This window comes from Symphalangus syndactylus, chromosome 22 (genome assembly GCF_028878055.3).
Source record: "Symphalangus syndactylus isolate Jambi chromosome 22, NHGRI_mSymSyn1-v2.1_pri, whole genome shotgun sequence".
NCBI lineage: Eukaryota > Metazoa > Chordata > Mammalia > Primates > Hylobatidae > Symphalangus > Symphalangus syndactylus.
The window spans coordinates 10407039-10426935 of NC_072444.2; the positions used below are offsets into that span (position 1 = coordinate 10407039).

Sequence of the window (19897 nt, forward strand, 5' to 3'; positions counted from 1 at the left end):
CTCACGCCTGTAATCCCAGCACTTTGGGAGGCGAGGCGGGTGGATCACGAGGTCAGGAGATCGAGACCATCCTGGCTAACATGGTGAAACCCTGTCTCTACTAAAAATACAAAAAAAATTAGCTGCGCGTGGTGGCGGGCGCCTGTAGTCCCAGCTACCTCCCGAGTAGCTGAGGCAGGAGAATGGTGTGAACCTGGGAGGCGGAGCTTGCAGTGAGCCGAGATCGCACCACTGCACTCCAGCCTGGGTGACAGAGCGAGACTCTATCTCAAAAAAAAAAAAAAAAAAAAGCAAAGCAAACAAAACACCCACTCTTCCTCCCTGTAATCAGAACTGGCTCCCACCACCACTGAGATACAGAGGACCCTGCTCCATCTCAGCCCACAGTGGAGGCTTCCCTACTTATTTTTTGCAAGTTAATCTTATTTTTCTCATCTGTTAAATGGGGGGTAATAATCCCTCCTCAGAGGGTTTTCACTAAAATTCAGTGAGATCCTTGCAGACTTTTTTTTTTTTTTTTTTTAAGATGGAGTCTCGCTCTGTCGTCCAGGCTGGAGTGCAGTGGCACGTTCTTGGCTCACTGCAGCCTCCGCCTCCTGGGTTCAAGTCATTCTCATGCCTCAGCCTCCCAAGTAGCTGGTACTACAGGCACCCGCCACCACGCTTGACTAATTTTTGTATTTTGAGTAGAGATGGGGTTTCACCATGTTGGCCAGGCTGGTCTCGAACTCCTGGCCTCATGTGATCTGCCTGCCTCAGCCTCCCAAAGTGCTAGGACTACAGGCGTGAGCCACCTTGCCTGGCCCCCAGTAGACTCTTGATTAATGCATTTATTGCACCCACACATGCAATACCCATTGAGCAGCTGCTGTGAGACCGTTACTGTGATGCTGCCTCCTCCATTAAGGCCCTCAAAATGGAAGGAGAGTGGCCAACAACATCCGCACCCCTTCCTGCCATCCTTGTCCTGGCACCCCCAAGGATGTTTCTCTGCCCCCCCCCCCTCACCTCCTCAGCAGCTCTCCCTCTTGGAAGGCATGAAACTTCATTATCTGGTCTTCAGGTTTCTACATTTCCCTTCCTTTCTCTGCTCTCCTGTCCTTTCTATAGCTGTGACTCCCTGACACTGATACTTCCAGCCATCTCTCCTGCTGTGTCTCAGCCTCCATTCCTCTGGCCTCTTCCCCACTTGAAACCTATTTCCAAGTTTCCACCTCTGTAACCAGCCCCCATCATCCTGGCCCCTGGCCTCTTGCTGCTTCCTGCCGCCTCCAGGTGCTGTCCACACTTCACTCCAGGTGCCCTCCCATCTGTCTGTCTCCGCTGTCCTCCTCCTGCCCAGGTCTCAGTCCCCGCTCAGCCTCTTCTGGAAGCCTCCTCTTCTCCTGCCTCCTTGCGGCCACATGAGGCCCCCCTGGCCCTTTGTTGCACAACTTTCGAACATACTTTTCTTTGTCATCCTCTGGTTTGGAAGGTTCCAGCAGACAGCCAGGCCATCCCGCGGGCCCGTTCACACATTTCCAAATTGGTCCAGTCCCCTTTAGACACGTCTCAGGACGGAAGCCTCACCACTTCCCAGGACAGCCTGGCCTTCAGCCTGACCCTCAGGATTGCTGCCCTTACTCTGGCTTTCTCCCTTTCGTCACCTATACCCGTACAGCCTTAGCTATGGGCTATTTCCTATCCTTCAACACCCCGGGCCTTCTGTGCTCCCTGTGGGAATACTTTTCCCCAGCTCCAGGACTAGCTCAGCCTCCTCCAGAGTTCAGTGCCCCTGCGCTGCAGCCAGTCTCTAGGCAACATCCTTCTGTTAAGAGGGACGTTAAGAGGCAGGGTCCTAGAGGCCAGCAGATCTGGGTTAAAATCTGGCTCTGCTGCATGGTTCCCTGTGGCCTGGGATCAGTGACAATCCTTGTAAGCCTCACTCTCTTCCTTTATGAAGCGGGGACAATAGCCATCTCACAGGCCTGCTGCTGTCAGGAGAGCTTGTTTTTCACCTCCGCGGCCACTCTCCTTTCGCATCACAGCACCTCTCATTTCCACTCCTGTGCTCCAGTGAGGCCATCGCACAGGGTGGCTCTGAGTGGGGGCTCTGGAGTCCAGCTGCTGGGTTTGAACCATAGTTCCACTCTTCCTACCTCTGTGACCTGGAGCAAATCACTACTTCTCTGCTTCCTTCTTCATCTGTAAAATGGGATGATGGCACCTACCTTGTTGCAGGGCTGTTGTGAGGCTAAGATGGTTTTTTATTACAAGGCCTAGCACAGAGTAAGCACTCGCTAACTGTTGGTGACCTTTTTTTTAAGAGACGGGGCCTTAGGCCAGGCACGGTGACTCACACCTGTAATCCCAGCACTTTGGGAGGCCGAGGCAGGCAGATCATGAGGTCAGGAGTTTGAGACCAGCCTGGCCAACATGATGTAACCCCGTCTCTACTGAAAATACAAAAATTAGCCAGGCATGGTGGCAGGCGCCTGTAATCCCAGCTACTCGGGAGGCTGAGGCAGGAGAATCGCTTGAATCCGGGAGGTGGAGGTTGCAGTGAACTAAGATCATGCCATTGCATTCCAGCCTGGGTGACAAGAGCAAGACTCTGTCTCAAAAAAAAAAAAAAAAAAAAGAGAGAGATGGGGTCTTGTTCTGTCACCCTTGACCTCCTGGGCTCAAGCAATCTTCCCATTTCAGTCTCTTGAGTAGCTGGGGCTGCAGGTACACACCATCACGCCTGGCTAATTTTATTTTTTTATTTTTTGTAGAGATGGGGTCTCACTTTGTTGCCAAGCCTGGTCTCAAACTCTTGGGCTCCCTCCCTCCTCCAGCCTTGGCCTCCCAAAGTGCTGGACACTGTGGCTGATCCTGTTGGTGACTTCTATGGCACAATTTTATGTCCTGTTTCCCTAAGGCAAATTTTAAATTCTGCTAGGCTAACGCGGGCCTTAAACCTTTTTTCTATCTATTCTACTGTGGCTGTCTTCGTTTTTTTTTGTTTTTTTTTTTTTTTCACACAAAACAATAAACATTTTCTAAAAGTACATACGAACAAAAAGATGCATATCAAACATATTAGGAAGGTTGCACATGGGAAGATGGGGAATAGAAATGGGGGGTGGGAATTAAAATAAATGAGAGAGGGACTTTGTATGGATCAATGATAATAACTCAATCCTCTATTTGACAAAGAAGAAGGAGAAGGAAGAGGAAGAAAAAGAAAGTGGGATAAAGGATCAGAAAGGGAGGAAAATAGAAAAAATTAGAGTATGACTCCAGGGTAGACCTGTTTTGTTGTCGCTTGGTTCGTTGGTTGGTTTGACAGTTGTATTTTTCATATGTTTCGCCGTGTTGGCCAGGCTGGTCTCAAGCTCCTAGCCTTAAGTGATCAACCCGCCTCAGCCTCCCAGAGTACTGGGACTACAGGGGTGAGCCACCACATCCAGCCCCCACATTGCTTCTGGCCTCTGTGGTAGACCTCCCAGACGGGGCGGCCGGGCAGAGGCGCTCCCCACATCTCAGACGGGGCGGCCAGGCAGAGGTGCTCCTCACTTCCCAGACGGGGCGGCCGGGCAGAGATGCTCCTCACTTCCTCCCAGACGGGGCGGCCGGGCAGAGGCGCTCCTCACTTCCCAGACGGGGCGGCCAGGCAGAGGTGCTCCTCACATCCCAGACGGGGCGGCCGGGCAGAGATGCTCCTCACTTCCTCCCAGACGGGGCGGCCAGGCAGAGGCACTCCTCACTTCCCAGACGGGGCGGCCGGGCACGTTTTTGTTTCGTTTTGTTTTGTTTTGAGACGGAGGCTTGCTCTGTTACCCAGGCTGGAGTGCAGTGGTGCGACCTCAGCTCACTGCAAGCTTCGCCTTCCGGGTTCACGCCATTCTCCTGCCTCAGCCTCCCACGTAGCTGGGACTACAGGCGCACACCACCACGCCCGGCTAATTTTAGTAGAGACGGTGTTTCACCATGTTAGCCACGATGGTCTTGATCTCCTGACCTCGTGATCCGCCTGCCTCAGCCTCCCAAAGTGCTGGGATTACAGGCGTGAGCCACCATAACCGGCCTGTCTTCGGTATTGAATTTGTCCCCCTCAACCAACTCTCGGATGGACCCAATATGCAAAACAGGTTTTTGAAAATGGAATTGCTGGGGCCAGGCATAATGGCTTATGCCTGTAATCCCAGCACTTTGGGAGGCTGAGGTGGGCGGGTCACCTGAGGAGTTCGAGATCAGCCTGGCCAACATGGTAAAACCCCATCTCTCCTAAAAATACAAATATTAGCCCAGCGTGGTGGCGGGCACCTGTAATCCCAGCTATTTGGGAGGCTGAGGCACGAGATTTACTTGAACTCAGGAGGCAGGCATTATAGTGAGCTGAGATCGTGCCATTGCACTCCAGCTTGGGCAACAGAGTGAGATTCTGTCTCCAAAAAATAAAAAAAAAAAAAAAAATAAATAAATGAAAAAGAAAAAAAAGAAAAGTAAATGGAACTGCTCTGAAGTAGGGAGAGGGCACCTCTGCCTTGCCCTGGAGAAGTCCCAGGCTTGCAGACCACAGCACTGCAGGGTCTGGGGTGAGCTGGCAGATGCCTGACCAGGGACCCCATGGCCAGCTGCTAGAGCATGTCCTCAAGGCCACCTTCGAGACCAAATCCTTGGCTAGTTCAACTGAAGTGATGCATGGGCAGGGTTGGGAAAGGCTTCAGGGAGGAAGCAGCTTTTAAGCTGGGCCTTGGTTAGGCAGGGCCGCCATGAGAGGGATGGTGGAGAGCAAAGGATCGGAGGCAGGTGAAGGCTGGATGGATACAGGGGCCAGAGGCTGGCAGTGCTCCTGGCTCGTCCCCAACTCTGCACCCCGGGGGGCGGTGGGGACAGCAGTGGAGGCCCTACTCAGCCCTAACCCCAAGTCCTTCCCAACAGGGACGATGGAAGGGGTTTCAGTGCTCACCTGCCTCAAGAGGAAAGCTTTGGAATGGGGAATGCAGAATGGCAGGGAATTCCCAGACTGTAGGGGCGGGATATACCTGAGGGATGCTGACGGCTCCAGGCACTGGACACAGACTCAACCATGGCGCTGGCAACCAGACCCTTGTCAAGGGTAAGAGGGTCCCAAGAATACCAAGATGCTATGAGCTAAGGGGCAAGGGGGCCCCAGAGAGGGAGAAAACAACGACAGGGCACCAACTGGAATCAAAACTCTTTATTGTCCTGCCCAGGGAGCCCTTCCCAAAGGAATCCACAGAGCAGGGGGCGCGAGGCGGGCGGCACAGGGCCTTGCTGACAACATGAAGAAAGGGGGAGCTGGAGTTAGGTGGGGGACAGCCCCTTCAGCTCCCCGATGGCACTGGCTGTGCTGGCAGGCCACCCAGGGGAGCCATCACCAGTGTGAGGTCCACACCTGGGGCTGGGGCTGAGTGCTGTCTACACTGCTCTGTCTACACCGTTACTCTGGCACTTGTCAGGTCCACTCACCTCTCTGGCCTCAAACGGCAGGGGGAGATGGGTCCAATGCTGGGAGGCACTGGAAGGCCGTGAGACAATGAAGAGTGGACTGCACGGGCTGGAGGACGCCAGATGGGCACACATGTCCCCCAGGGCAGCTGCCGGCGGAAGTCTGACAAAGGGACCCAGCCAGCCCCTCTGGACCGTTCTAGAGGCCAGTGGTGAAGGTCCTGAAGCAGCTTGGCTTATAGAGACACGTAAGTGTACCCCACCCCATGCTGGGACCAGAGCTAATGCAGAAAGACAGGATCCCAATCCAGCTCTGGTCCCAGGGTCACCTTGACAGGTGAGCCCAAATGTCCTCCTCTCCCCGTACTGGGCACTGGGCTGAGGCAGGACCCCAGCAGGCAGTGGCGGGAGCAGCTCTACAGAGGGAAGCCAAAGCCTTTCAACACAAGAACAAAGGGGCTTCCGGGGCCGGAGTCACAGGCCTGGGGAGGAGGGGACAGGGTGCTTCTGAGAGGCAGAGAGACAACAAACCCCCACCTCATGCTGGTCCTCAGCCCTTCCATCCAGCCAGCCCCGACCCCTGGTCCACAACAACAGGCCCAACCCTGCCTTTTGGGGTGAGGGGAAAAAAATCTGGAACCAAAAGGGATGGCGGCTGTTTCCTTGGGACCCTGGTGGGTGTGGGGCCACCGAGCAGCCATCACCGGAGGTTAAAGACCAGGCTGACGGTGAGGATGATGCCCAGGAGAAGGATGAAGGGCAGCCAGGTCTTCACGAAGGCCCCAACGCTGACAGAGGGAAAGGAGCAAGCATAGGTGGGCAGGGCCTGGTGAGCAGGCATGCAGCCCGCAGCTCTGTGCACCCACAGTCCCCGATAGGGCTGCCATCCCTAAGGAAAACCCTACAACCACCCCCTCACCCCAAACTTGGCCAATCAAGGAAGCAGTCTGGGCCTGGTTGCCCACTATGGGGGATCACCAGCTATGGTCCCGGGCAGGGACTGCTCCGCGCTCCTGGTGATTTACTGACACCTCGCTGGCTGGGAACAGGAGACGTGCTCCCCATTGCTAGGCCTCACTGGCTCCATCTATAGCCACCCACCTCTGGGGTCTCCAGTAGGAGGACCAGGAGTTGCAGTTTGGGTATGGAAGCCACGTGTGCCCTCTGCCTATGGACTTCCTAATGGGGACTGCTGGGAGCTCTGGGGCTGGCGAGGGTCAGCAGTGTTGGGGCTGGAGCCAAGCAGCTGGGAGCCGGGGGTCTGGGTTCAACCTCTGTGTGACCACAGTTATTCTCAGGGGACTTCTAAAAGCCACGCAGTACTTAAAAATATCCCTGAAAGTCTTCTTTTCAGAAGCTCTTAATGATGAACGTGGCTAAGAGGAAAGCTCGGAGAGGCGGCCAGATCAGCACTAGCCTATGCTGGCTCACGAGTCTGGGCTCTGCTGTGGCCATGCTGTGGGGACCACGGGCGACTCACTCAATCTCTCTGCCTAGGAAGGGACCTGTGGGGCAGGCATTATGAGAGGATCTATCTGCTCACTTTACCGGAGCACGGGGATCCGCAGAAGGCTCCCTGAGGAGCCGGAATCATTGCCTGCATTTCACCAAGGACAGCCGTGGCTCCGAGAGAGCAAGGCGGTTGCCCATGGTCTCACAGCGGGCAAGTGCCAGAGCTGCATTTGGGGCCCGGGTGGAGCTGCACTTCAGCACAGCCACCTCCCTCTCCATCAGGCCCTCAGCTCGTCACTCTAGAACCACCATGGCTCCAACTGGCATCTGTTCCAACTGTCCCGGCTGACTGAAGGACGCTAGGAATGGTCTTTCTAGGATCCTTGGGAGAGCAGCCTCTGGACAGTGTGTGGGTGGGCGGGCAGGAGGGCAGCTCACCTGACGTACTTCCCATAAAGCAGGCAGAAGAAGCAGAGCGTCACCATATTCCAGTTGGTGCTGTTGTTGTAGCGCATCAGATTCAGGGCCAATGCCACGTGCGAGTGGCAGTTGTCACAGCAGAGATTGTGCTGGAGGCACCAGAAGGGCTGGTCAGGATGGGCCGCAGGGGAGCCTCCCCCCGGTCCCCACCTGGGGAGTGCTGGTGCCGCCCTGGCCCACCTACCATGCGGTGCTTGTACTCCTCAGAGGCGTCGTGCACAGCCGTGTCCCATGCGTTGGGCCCGCTAGCATAGACCTGAGCAGGGTCCAACTTCCAGTACCTGGGGGAGAGAAGGGCTCTGGACACTTGCTTGGCTCCTTTGTGCCCTCAGCTCTAGGCACGTCCTCTGAGCCCTGCCCTGTGCCCGGGCCTGAGCTGGGTGCTGAGGTGTACAGTAAGCCAGATCTGGGGCAAGTGTTCCGTGGCAGTCAACTGTGACACAGGGTGAGGTGGCCGGTGCCATGGGGGATCCTGGGGGGATATGGAACAAAATTAGGGGTGCTATGCTCTGAAAGTCTGTGTCCCCACCAAGTTCTTATGTTGAAATCTTAACCCCCAAGGTGATGGTATGAGGAGGTGGGGCCTTTGGGAGGTGATTAGGCCATGGGGTGATTAGCTCTCATGAATGGGATCCGTGTCCTTATAAAAGAGCCCTGAGGGAGACCCCTCACCCCTCCACCACGTGGGGAACAGTGGAAAGGCACCTCAGGCCCTCACCAGACACTGACTCTACCAGCACCTGCACCCAGGACTGTCCAGTCTTCAGAACTGTGAGAAAGACATTTCTGTTGTTTCTAAGACACCCAATTAAAGAGATTTTGTTATGGCAGCCAGAACGGACTAAGATGGGGTGTGAGGAGGCTTCCTGGAGGTGACACCTGGGTCCAGTCTGAAGGAAGAGGCTTAGGCAGGCATAGAAAGAAGAGGTGGGCATTCCAGGCCGAGGCAACAGCTTAAGCTCAGTGACAGGCATAAAACTGTGCAGCATGACCCATAACTGAAGTGACTGAGCCCTCCCGGAGGATGCGGAAGGAGAAACACGGTGATGGAATGCTGGCAGCTAAGGCTGGAGATGCAGGTGAGGCCACATCATGCGGGGAGTTTACCCAGCAGCAAGCACTCTCCCATGCAGCTTGCCAGGGTGAGTGGCAGGGAAGCTGATGGTGCTAAAGCCCATAAACCTCAAGGTGGGTGAGAATTGCTGTTCCAAGCACCAGAGTGCCCGGTGGGTCTCAGGCCAAGGACAGCTGGGAGGTCAGGGTGCCCCCTGGCTGTTGTGTAGGGGAATGGCTTGGTGGAGGAGTCTAGAGACCACGGCCTGGACTGGGGCCGCTTAGGGGCTACTGCTTGGAAAATGATGCCCTTAAAATTGTCCTTGAAGAGCAGTCTGGCAGCGAATACCTGGTGGCCCAGAGACTCCTGGACTACACTGCCGCCTGCCGGAGGAAGCCAGAGCAGGCAGCAGGAAGCCCTGCTCCAGGCCATCTCGGCTGTGTGGGACACCAACTCCTCCTCGGCCCAGGCCCTCCTCCCAGTGCAGCCTTGGGCAACGGGTCACCTGAGGACACTGGTGACTGAGGCACTGTCACCAGGCCCACAGCTGAGGTGGGCACCTGAGACTGCAAAGATGAAGACCAAACGTCCCAAACCAAACCAGCAATAGCTCCCAGAAGGCTGAACGATTTTTATTCTCTCCAACCAGAACTTTCCAGCAGAGCTCCAAACAATGCCTCTCTTCTACCTTCCATGGCTCATTTGTTCCCAAAGGGCAGGAGGGTGAATCTAGAGGGAGACAGATCTGGGTGTGGGTCCCAGCTCTGCCACTTCCTGTGTGACCTTGACCAAGTCCCTTCCCTTTCCTCACCCTTGCCATGGAGTTGAAAATACAAACCTGAAGCGCTGTGGCAAGGCCCAGATGGTCTGCAGGTAAAGGCCCTAGCCAGGGGCTGGTGCGGTAGGCACTCTGTACGGGGCTACCATGCTCTGGTGGACCCTGGCTGACCTCTTCCCCCAACCTCAAATACTCTATTCTCAGGGTGTTGGCCCCTGCTGTGCCCCAGAAGGCCTTGTCCGCCCGGGCAGGAGCAGCCTGCCTCTACAGCCAGTCACATGGGTTTTCATCACTTACTTGGCAGGCTTTCCAAAGGCCATATTGTCCTCCTGTTGAGGGACAAAAGCAGAGGTCAGTGAGGAACTTACATTTGGGCCAGATGACAAACCTGGGTAGGTGGCAGAAGTGCAGTGACTTAGAAGAGGGTATGTCGGGGGGCCAGAAGTGGGGCCTGGGCCCTGCCCCGGGGCTGGCATGGCATCTAAAGAGCTAGCGGCTGTTCTGCAGGAAGAAGGCAGTGTGGCACAAGTGCACAGAGCACTGCATCAGAGACCAAAGACCTGGGGCTCCAGCTGCCACTGTCCCTTGGTGTGGCACCCAGGAATTCTCTTGCCCTCTCTGGGCCTCGTTTTCTCCAAGTTCTCTGGTCAGTCTTCTCTGATCTCTGAGGACCGGCAGGAGGGTTCCATCATGGTCTGGCCTCCTGACTCAACAGTGGTGACCCACATGGAGGCCATCTCCACGCCCAGCAGTCTCACTGCATTCATAGCAGGGCGGGGGCGCTGGGCCTAGAGGGACTTCCTGTGAGGGAGACACTGCAGTGAAGTCCTAGACTCATCACATTAGACCTGGGGTACAGGAGTTACACAGAGACAGACTCTGGGTTCAGATCAGGGAGACCCTGCTGACAGACCTGGTCAATGATTAATCACTATAAAAATATATGATAAAGTAATGGATGTGAAAGTATTTTTAAGTACAAAGTGACCTTTGTCGTGTTGAGATGATCATGACAACTATTAATATAAAGAGGTTGGTGCCACCACACCCCTTCAGTCCAGCCTCTGACACCTGGAAACAGGATGATGCAGCTCCTCTGCTGCTGGCCCACTGGACCAGGCTTGGTCACATCCCCAGGGAACAGACCTGAGAACACAGCTGGTTCATTCTAAAGCCCCACCCCCTCTTCTCCATGGCCACACCCAGGGAACCGAATCAGCCTCCCCTGTCCCCCGACCTTGACTCCCACCTTCTGAAGGTCCAGAGATGTGGTTCCTGGATGGTCTGACTCTCCACTCTTGCCTCTAATCCCTACCCATGTCTCGGTACCCCAGGGGTGGGGGCAAAGGGCTGGGTCAGTTACTTAAGAATCCTTCTGGCCACACTGCCCTCCCGGCCTGTCCTGCAGGCAAGAGAAGGGGGAAAGGGGTCAAACACTGGTGAGGGGCAGAGGGCCAGGACTGCGGGTTATCTGCATTCTCCTGGGTCTGGGGAGACGAAGCCTGCCTGCAGGCAAGACAGGATAGCCTTCCACTTAAACCTTGGAACCCCCCGGGGTGGGCAGAACGGGGACTCACCGAGACAAAGTAGGGGCCCGCGAAGTCCCGAATGACTCCTGTGGATGTGCAGATGCCCATGTGGCCGATGATGGGGAAAAACCACCTGTGAGAAAAAGGACGGGGAAGGGACAGAATTTAGGGGATCTTTCAGCCAGTTAGACGGACGCTGGGGCCCCTTCATACAGTGCAGAAGCATGTGAATATTACATTTGGTTGACGAGTGGCCATGAGGGTGGTCCAGAAGGCTGGGGAAGCACAGACAAGCTCAACTGCAAACCGACAGCCCAATGGGATACCTCGGCATCCCGCCAGGATGGCTGCAACTCGAACGACAGCAACACCGACGCAGGTGAGGGCAAGGGACAACCAGAGCTCTCATTCACTGCTCTGGGAGGGATAAACTGTTTCTACCATTCTATTTTTTTTTTTTTTCAAATGGAGTCTTGCTCTGTCGCCCAGGCTGGAGTGCAGTGGCACAGTCTTGGCTCACTGCAACCTCCGCCTCCCGAGTTCAAGCGATTTTCCTGCCTTAGCCTCCTGAGTAGCTGGGATTACAGGCACGCGCCACCACACCTGGGTAATTTTTGTATTTTTAGTAGAGATGGGGTTTCACCATGTTGGCCAGGATGGTCTCGATCTCTTGACCTCCTGATCCACGTGCCTTGGCCTCCCAAAGTGCTGGGATTACAGGCATAAGCCACCGCGCCCGGCCTACCATTTTGTTTTTGAGACGGAGTCTCGCTCTCTTGCCCTGGCTGAAGTGCAGTGGCACAATCTCAGCTCACTGCAACCTCTGCCTCCTGGGTTCAAGCGATTCTCCTGCCTCAGCTTCCCGAGTAGCTGGGACTACAGGCATGCACCACCATGCTTGGCTAATTTTTGTATTTTTAGCAGACACGAGGTTTCATCATGTTGGCCAGGCTGGTCTTGAACTCCTGACCTCAAGTCATCTGCCTGCCTCGGCCTCCCAAAGTGCTGGAATCATAGGCGTGAGCCACCACACCTGGCCTGTTTCTACCATTCTGGAAAACAGTTTGGCACTATACTATATGCCTCAGCAGTTTCACTTTTGGAACCTTTTTTGCCCTCATCCCTGGGAAATAACATTTGCCAAAACTCATTGAACTGTACTCTTAAAATGTGTGCATTTCATTGTATGTAAACTATAATTCAATAAAATTGATAAAAACAACTAGAAAGAATCCAAATGTTCAACAATGGTACGATGAATAAGTGTGGTATAGTTATACATTGAAATAGTCCATAACAATGAAAAAGAGTGTAACTTCTGCTACACACAACATAGGCTTTCACAGACATAAGGGTGAATGAAGGAAATCTTACACAGAGAACGTAACATAGCACTCTGTTTACATGAAGTCCAAGAAAAGGCAAAACGGATCTATGGCTAGAGGTCCACAGCGGGGTGGAATCTGTGGTAGAACTGACTGGGAGGGCACAGGGGGGTCCTCTGGGTCTTAGCATTGCTTTCTAGCCCCTGTCTGGGTGGCGGTTACATGAGTGTGTGATACGCAAAAATTCTTCCCGCTGTATACTTGAGATTCATGCACCGTTTGGTACATAAGTTATACCTCAATAAGAAAGTTAAAAAAAAAAAAAGGTGGGTGGACATGACACCAATGTGGGTGGGGCAGTTCAGGAAAGGCTTCCCTGAGGAAATAATGAAGAAACAGAATGTGCAAGGGTAGAAATTGGAACAGAAGCATGGTGTATGCCACGAAATAAAAGTTCCTTTTTTAAAAAACCATGGGCATTAAAAAACAACAACAAATCTCAGATGCACCCCAGTATGTCACACACAGGAACCCCAGACCTGTCTGCGTTCTGAGAACCATGGCCCTACAGGACCTGGGTGCTGGAGAGACTGATCCAGTTTAAGGAGAACTCACAGGGCCGGTGGCAGGGTCCCGGCCTCAATGCTGCCTGGGTACGAGCACAAAGCACCTGGCTAGGGGTGGAGGCCAAGCCTCCAGAGATGCAGTTTAAAAAAGCAGTTACGGGGGCTGGGGTGGAGTCAGTAAAGGCTTCATGGAGGAGGTGACTTTTAACCTTGACCTGTGAAAGGACACAACATCAACAGGCAGAAAACAACACTGCAGGGCAAGAAAGTGGTGCGTGTACCTGGAAGAATGAAAGGGGGAGAGGCCAGCTCAGGGGCTACTGCTGTACCACTGGCAAGAGATGACGGAGGTCCTGACTACAGGATCAGGGGCAGGGTGGTGAGAAGCACGTGGATTCAAAAGATCTTTCAAATGAAGACTGGAGAGTTTACGACTGACAGGATGGGGGTCTTCCGGATCTATAGCTTGAGCGCTTGAGAGGATGGTGGGGCCAGGGTGGTCTTTCGAGAATTGAATTCAGATTCCATCATTCCCCTGTTCAACACCTATTAATGGCTTCCTACTACACTTACAACACACTTCAAACTTCTTCCAACACTGTGGTGCTAATTATCCCTTGAACCTCATCTCAGCCCCCTCTCTAGCTACACTGCCTGCTTGTGGCCTCAAACACGCCGAATCCTCCCACCCCATGCTTTCTCTGTAGCTGCCCTCTCCTCTGTCTGGAACAGTCTTCCCCAAGAGCATGGCACAGCTGACTCCTCACTGATTAGGCCTCGGCCTCACTGTCAACTTCGGAGGTCTTGCCTGAACGGCGTCTTCCAGCACAGCCACCCAATCCCAGATCCCACTACAATGCTTTACTTCTCTCACAGTATCTACTGCTATCCAAAATCATCTTGGTTATTTACATGCTGTCTCTCCACTAGAACATAAGCTCCAAGAGAGACAGGATTTTGTCTTGGTTACTACGGCAGTGCCTGCATATAGCTGCAACTCACTAAATATTTGTTGACTAAATAATGAATGAACATCCTGCATTTAAGAGTGGAGTCTGGGGCTGGGTGCTGTGGCTCACGCCTGTAATCATAGCACTTTGCAAGGCCAAGGCAGTTGGATTGCTTGAGCCCAGGAATTTGAGACCAGCCTGGGCAACGCAGTGAGACCCTGTATCTAAAAAAATCTAAAAATTAGCTGGAGGATCACTTGATCCAAGAAGTTGAGGCTGTGGTGAGCCAAGGCCGGGCCCAGGAAATTGAGGCTGCAGTGAGCCAAGGCTGGGCTCAGTGGCTCACGCCTGTAATCCCAGCACTTTGGGAGGCAGAGGCCGGTGGATGACTTGAGGTCAGGAGTTCGAGACCAGCCTGGCAAACATGGCGAAACCCTGTCTATACTAAAAATACAAAAATTAGCTGGGCATGGTGGCATGTGCCTGTAATCCCCACTACTCGAGAGGCTGAGGCACGAGAATCACTTGAACCCCGGAGGCGGAGGATGCAGTGAGCTGAGATCATGCCACTGCACTCCAGCCTGGGTGACAGAGCAAGACTCTGTCTCAAAATAAATAAATAAGTAAATAAATAAATAAAAATTAAAAACAACAAACAAACGCCAAGAGTGAAGTCATGCTCAGATATCACCTGGGTTGAGGCTTGCCTTTGTTCTGGGCAAGTTACTCATTCCCATCTCTCTGTGGATAGTAAAAATTACCTTAATGAGGAGCTATTGTGAGGATTACATGGATGGATAGACTTATCCATTTTCACAGAGCCTAGGACCCTGCCTTCCGCTCGGCAGCTGCTCAATGTTGTCACCTCGACGTATTCACACATAAGCACTATCTGACTGACTGCACTAACATAGAGTAAGTTGCAGAAGATCCATAGGCCACAGGATGGACATTCAGGATTATGGGAAAGTAGCTCATCCTGATCTCAGGACTGCCCTCCACCCCCATCTCTGCCCCCATTCCTTTCATCTGCTTGGGAGGAAGTCTGCGTCCAACCAGGATTCCACACGCCACAGCTGTGCTGGCAGCAGCGGATGGAAATCAGAGTAAAGGCTGGAAGCCCCAGAGAAGAAACCCTCAGAGTGGTTTGTCAGCCTGGAAGCTCCCAGAAGGCAGGTCCAGAGCTGCTTTGTGGACTACCTTCTATTCAGGACCTAATACATAATAGGTGCTTTATAAAAATACAATGAATGAATAAATGACTCACTCATCCTGGAGCTCAGTCTGGGAAGTAGGCTAACTCAGCAAAAAAGCGCCAGCCACACTGGCTTCTAAGCCTGACTTCCTCATCTATAAAATGGGGACAACAGTATCTACTTTCATAGGTTGACATAAGGATTGAGTGAACATACAATGTTTACGACAGAGTCAGCATCTAATCTTAGCTGTTTTTATTGGTAGCAGCAGCTATTAAACTGGTTTCTTTTTTTTTCCTTTTTTTTGGTTACAGCAGCACTTTTATTTTTCCTTACACAATGACGTGCTGCTGGGGCCTAATGTTCTCACATAACAGTAGAAAACCAAAATCTGTTCTCATCTCCTTAAAGAATCAAGAATTGCATACAAAAAAAACCCTTACATAAATTAAAAGGATGAATACATTTACAGGTGTAAATGCAAACTGCTTCCAACTCAAGGCAAGTAACAGCCCACGGTGTGCTGGCAGGAAAACATCAGCTAAGAAAGGAAACTGGGTCCTACGGCTTGGACTTTCCAACCCTGACAGACCAGCAGGATAGAAACAACTGGTTCAGGAGCCCTCGTCAGCCTCTAGAGAAATCCCAGAACACTCAGCCATGACATATTAATACCGTGCAAAGATCGGAGGCTGCTGGCCATGCAGACTCACCAAGCCAGACTTGCCTTCCACAAGCACATTCTTACCTCGCCATGCAGTGACCAAGCCACATGTACTAAGGCTTGAAAGCAAAGATATGTACAGGGTATTAAACAAATACCAAGGGGAACAGTTAACTTGAATACAAGGTCAAAATCAGCAACAAGTTCTACAATCCAGTGCTGATAGTAGATACAAGCTTCAAGGACAATTTCTTTTCAAAGGCTTATTCCATTTTCGTGAGGCTAGCATGAGGTATATGCATTTGCCAGGGGCAAATTTATACTTCTGAATTAACCCACGCAGCAAATGCTACGCATCGGCTCGCGATCCATTTAGAAGCATTTGCGGTGGACGGTAGAGGGGCCTGACTCGTCCTGCTCCTGCTTGCTAATCCACATCTGCTGGAAGGTGGACAGCGAGGCCAGGATGGAGCCGCTGATCCACACAGAGTACTTGCACTCTGGGGGCAGGATGAGCTTGATCTTCATGGTGCTGGGTCCCAGGGCGTTAATCTCCTTCTGCATCCTGTCGGTGATGCCCGGGTACATGGTGGTCCTGCTGGACAGCCCCATGTTGGTGTACAGGTCTTTGCAGATGTCCACGTCACACTTCATGATGGAGTTGAACGTGGTCTCATGGATGCCGCAAGATTCCACACCCAGGAAGGAAGGCTGGAACAGCACCTCCGGACACTGGAACCGCTTGTTGCCGATGGTGATGACCTGGCCATCGGGCAGCTCGTAGCTCTTCTCCAGGGAGGAGGATGCGGTAGTGGCCATCTCCTGCTTGAAGTCCAGGGAGACAGATATATGGAACGCTTCACGAATCTGCATGTCATCCTTGTGCAGGGGCCATGGTGATCTTCTCCATATCATTCCAATTTTAGTATATGTGCTGCCGAGGCGAGCACTAAACTGGTTTTTCATGCAGAATTACCAACATCTCTGAGGGGGTAGACAGATCTTTGGGTTCCATTTCCTCCTCTGATCTCTCCTCCAAACACAGGTGACAGTTCCTTGCGCCACATCTATGCCTAGCTCTGCAATCATCACTATACAGTAATACTACGATGCATAATTGACCTTTCTCTCCCTCCTGCTGGAGGTAAGTCCTTCGAAGGTGACATGGTTTGGATCTGTCCCCACCAAATCTCCAGTCAAACTGTAGTCCCCATATTGGAGGTGGGGGCTGGTGGTGGGATCACGAGGCTGGTTTTCTCATAAATGGTTCCGCACCATCCCTTTGGTGCTGTTCTCATGATAGTGAGTTTTCCCAAGATCTGGTTGTTTAAAAGTGTGTAGCATCTCCCCCCTTCACTCCCTCTTGCTCCTGATCCCGCCATGTGAGATGCCTCGCTCCCCCTTTGCCTTACACCATGACTGGAAGCTTCCTGAGGTCTCCCCGGAAGCAGAAGCCACTATGCTTCCTGTATAGCCTGCAGAAGCATGAGTCAAACCTCTTTTCTTTACAAATTATCATCTCAGGTATCAGTGCAAGAATGGACTAACACAGAAGGGAATATGAGCCCTTTGACAGGAACACAGTGTCTTATTCATCTTGGTCTTATGAACACCTGTACACAGATCTGAATAGAAATGGGCTATGAGCTGCTTTTGGCCCAGATGACCAAGGATTGTGGTGCCTCCACCTCACGCTGCTACCATTCCCTGCAGAGGACCATGCCACAAATGGTGTTTTTGAGAATAAGAAAGGCTAAAGAGAGTTTAGGATTACAAGACAGGTTTTAAGAAAACCAATACATTTCCTGAGTATCCCTCCCTGTTATTTTCTTTTTTTTGAAACGGAGTTTCGCTCTTGTTGCCCAGGCTGGAGTGCAAAGGCATGATCTTGGCTCACCGCAACCTCCACCTCCCGGGTTCAAGCGATTCTCCTGCCTCAGCCTCCTGAGTAGCTGGGATTACAGGCATGCGCCACCACCCCGGCTAATTTTGTATTTTTAGTAGAGATGGGGTTTCTCCATGTTAGTCAGGCTGGTCTTGAACTCCTGACCTCAGGTGATTCACCCGCCTGGGCCTCCCAAAGCGCTGGGATTACAGGCGTGAGCCACCACGCCCGGCCCCTGTTATTTTCACACTAATATTTTATTTTCTTCACAACACTAATCACTATCAGGTGCCCTTTTATTAGCTTACTTGTTTACTGTCTATCTCCTTCCACTATGACTTAAACTCTCAAAAGTGTAAAGACCATAACTCTTTTATTCATCACTGTATATTCGCATCACCTAGAACTACCTGGAAACACAGGGGTCACTTAGCACATGTGTTAGAAGAACACTGAATGAATTAATGTACACATTTTCCTAAGATTTTATTTCGTTATTTATTTTGAGACGGAGTTTCACTGTGTTGCCCATGCTGGAGTGCAGTGGTGCAATCTCGGCTCACTGCAAACTCCACTTCCCGAGTTCAGGCGATTCTCCTGCCTCAGCTTCCGGAGTAGCTGGGATTACAGGCACGTGCCACTATGCCCAGCTAATTTTTGTATTTTTAGTAGAGACGGGTTTCACCACGTTGGCCAGGTTGGTCTTGAACTCCTGATCCACCCTACTCTGCCTCCCAGAGTGCTGGGATTACAGGCATGAGCCCCCGCGCCTGTCCCAATATTTTATTTTTAAAGAACAGATTTGGATGCTCTTATATGCATAAGTATTTGAAAACACAAAATAATTCAAGTATTTTAACATAATTGAAAAACTACGATCTTTTTAGAATCAGCAACACCTAAGGCCCCAAATGATCCCTTCTCCACATCACCACTGGCTATTATTGATAGGGGAACAAGCTATCCCATCAGATAAGAGTGGATAAGATGTAGGCCAAAGAGCAAGTTAGATTAGAAGACTGAGCTCTTCATGCCTTTGCTTATTGGGGTGCGAACCTGATCAAGACACTTATGCTACAAGCAGCTCAGCTTCACCATCTGAGAAGATAACCTACCTTAGAAAATGGATGTTTAATTCTGAGAAAATGGGTGTTTAAGAGCTTGGCAAACTGCCCAGCATGGTGAGGAGGGGTTACGTTTATCAGCTGTCAAGGCTGAAGCAGGAGGGCAAACCACCTCTCTCCATGTGAGAGCTCCTCCCAAAAGGCGGCGAGTAGTACCAGAGCACCTGCTTCTCCCTGACAAAGGCTGATGTTACAGAAAGAACTTTGGTCTGGGAGGCAGACAATCTGGGATCTAAACCCGCTTTGCAACTGAGATGGCACGTGAGACAAAGGGTTGGACTCTCAGATCTCTGGGGGCCCTTCCAATGTGGACATCCCAGGATCTCGTGTGGTCCCAACCAAACTCCCACTCTTGCTCCCAGACCCAGCAGGATGTCTTGAATATGGTAAGCGACCAGTAAACATTTGCTCAATGAGAGAATAAACCAGTGAATTAATATAAATGTCTCCTCAGATCCGATGAGGGACTCCCTCTTCTACACACTCACAGCTCGAGCCTCCCAGCCACTTGCCCTTTCCTGCTGGCCTACAACTCTCTCCCCGGCTACACCAGGTGTATTGAGAGCAGGGAGCGTGTCCCAACCGTGTGCACAAACTGGCACTGCATGGATAGCGGGGTTCTGGTGACTGGGCGAGGCGTGCTGGCCAGACCCGAGGCAAAGGCTTGCTGCGCGTCGGGGCCAGAGGCTAGCCCGGGCCCGCCGAGGGACGCCGCGCGGAAGCCGGCTCTCCCTGGGCCCTCCTCGTCCCCAGGCGGATGCCGGAAGAGACTCACGTGAGCACCGGGATGGGCGTCCACACCACGCAGTAGGGGAAGCGACTCCGCTCCACATCCATGGCGACGCCGCCGGACCCGTGATACTGCTTCATGTCCGTCTCGGCCGCCGTCGGCGCCTCCACTTCCGCCATCCTGGGCGGGGGTGGCGGCGGCGGCGGCAACAAGAGCAGAGAACGCCCTTCCGCTTCCGCCATGCGGCGCGCGCTCCGCTCCGACTGGCCCAGGCTCTGGTGCCGCTCGTCTCCATGGCGTCACTTCCCGGAGATGGGGTCCGCCCCGCTTGGCCTTCCCCCGGGAATCCGAGCCGCGTCCCTCTGGGCCCGGCCAGCCCCGCCCCACTCCCTATGCGCCTGCCAGCCCCGAGTATTTGCCGCTTACGCCTCGCGGCTGCAGAAGGGATGCCCTCAGGCAGTTCGCAGTCTAGCGCGGGAGACTTACAAAGAACTCTAATTCAGTACGCCGAGGGCCCCTAGGAGGTGTGGTACAGTCGCTATTTATTGAGCACTTCTTAAGTGCCAAGCACTTGACATGAATTGTTTCTAATTCCAATTCTAATACCTAATTTGGATGTCTAAACTAATTAGACATCCAAATTAGGTATTCCCTCCTGTTACAAGTGAGAAACTGAGGCTCAAAAGGTGAGGTGAGAGACCACGATTCAAATCCAAGTCTTTTTT

At 52.6% G+C, this 19897-nt stretch overlaps 3 protein-coding genes and 1 non-coding gene across 4 annotated transcripts in view; 1 reads left to right on the forward strand and 3 right to left on the reverse strand.

Moving 5' to 3' along the window:
- MAP3K6 (mitogen-activated protein kinase kinase kinase 6) overlaps positions 1 to 5113 on the forward strand; it is a 31763-nt gene extending 26650 nt beyond the window's left edge. The window contains exon 28 of the mRNA XM_055261274.2: positions 4909 to 5113. Coding sequence (XP_055117249.1) covers positions 4909 to 5016 — 108 coding nt within the window. The 3' untranslated portion in view covers positions 5017 to 5113. The remainder of the gene's footprint in view (positions 1 to 4908) is intronic.
- Positions 5114 to 5173: 60 nt separating this feature from the next.
- TMEM222 (transmembrane protein 222) lies at positions 5174 to 19429 on the reverse strand. Its single transcript, XM_055261381.1, has 6 exons — positions 19218 to 19429; positions 10781 to 10865; positions 9501 to 9532; positions 7556 to 7652; positions 7330 to 7460; positions 5174 to 6227 (listed from the first exon to the last, which is right to left on the reverse strand). Exons 1-6 carry the CDS (start codon positions 19412 to 19414, stop codon positions 6140 to 6142), a joined length of 630 nt encoding a protein of 209 aa, XP_055117356.1. The 5' UTR covers positions 19415 to 19429; the 3' UTR covers positions 5174 to 6139.
- On the reverse strand, positions 15053 to 19218 carry LOC129472040 (actin, alpha skeletal muscle-like). Its single transcript, XM_055261390.2, has one exon. It carries the CDS (start codon positions 16397 to 16399, stop codon positions 15806 to 15808), a length of 594 nt encoding a protein of 197 aa, XP_055117365.1. The 5' UTR covers positions 16400 to 19218; the 3' UTR covers positions 15053 to 15805.
- On the reverse strand, positions 16277 to 16383 carry LOC129472816 (U6 spliceosomal RNA). The gene has a single exon (XR_008654087.1). It is a non-coding gene; the product is annotated as a U6 spliceosomal RNA (small nuclear RNA).
- Positions 19430 to 19897: the final 468 nt, after the last annotated feature.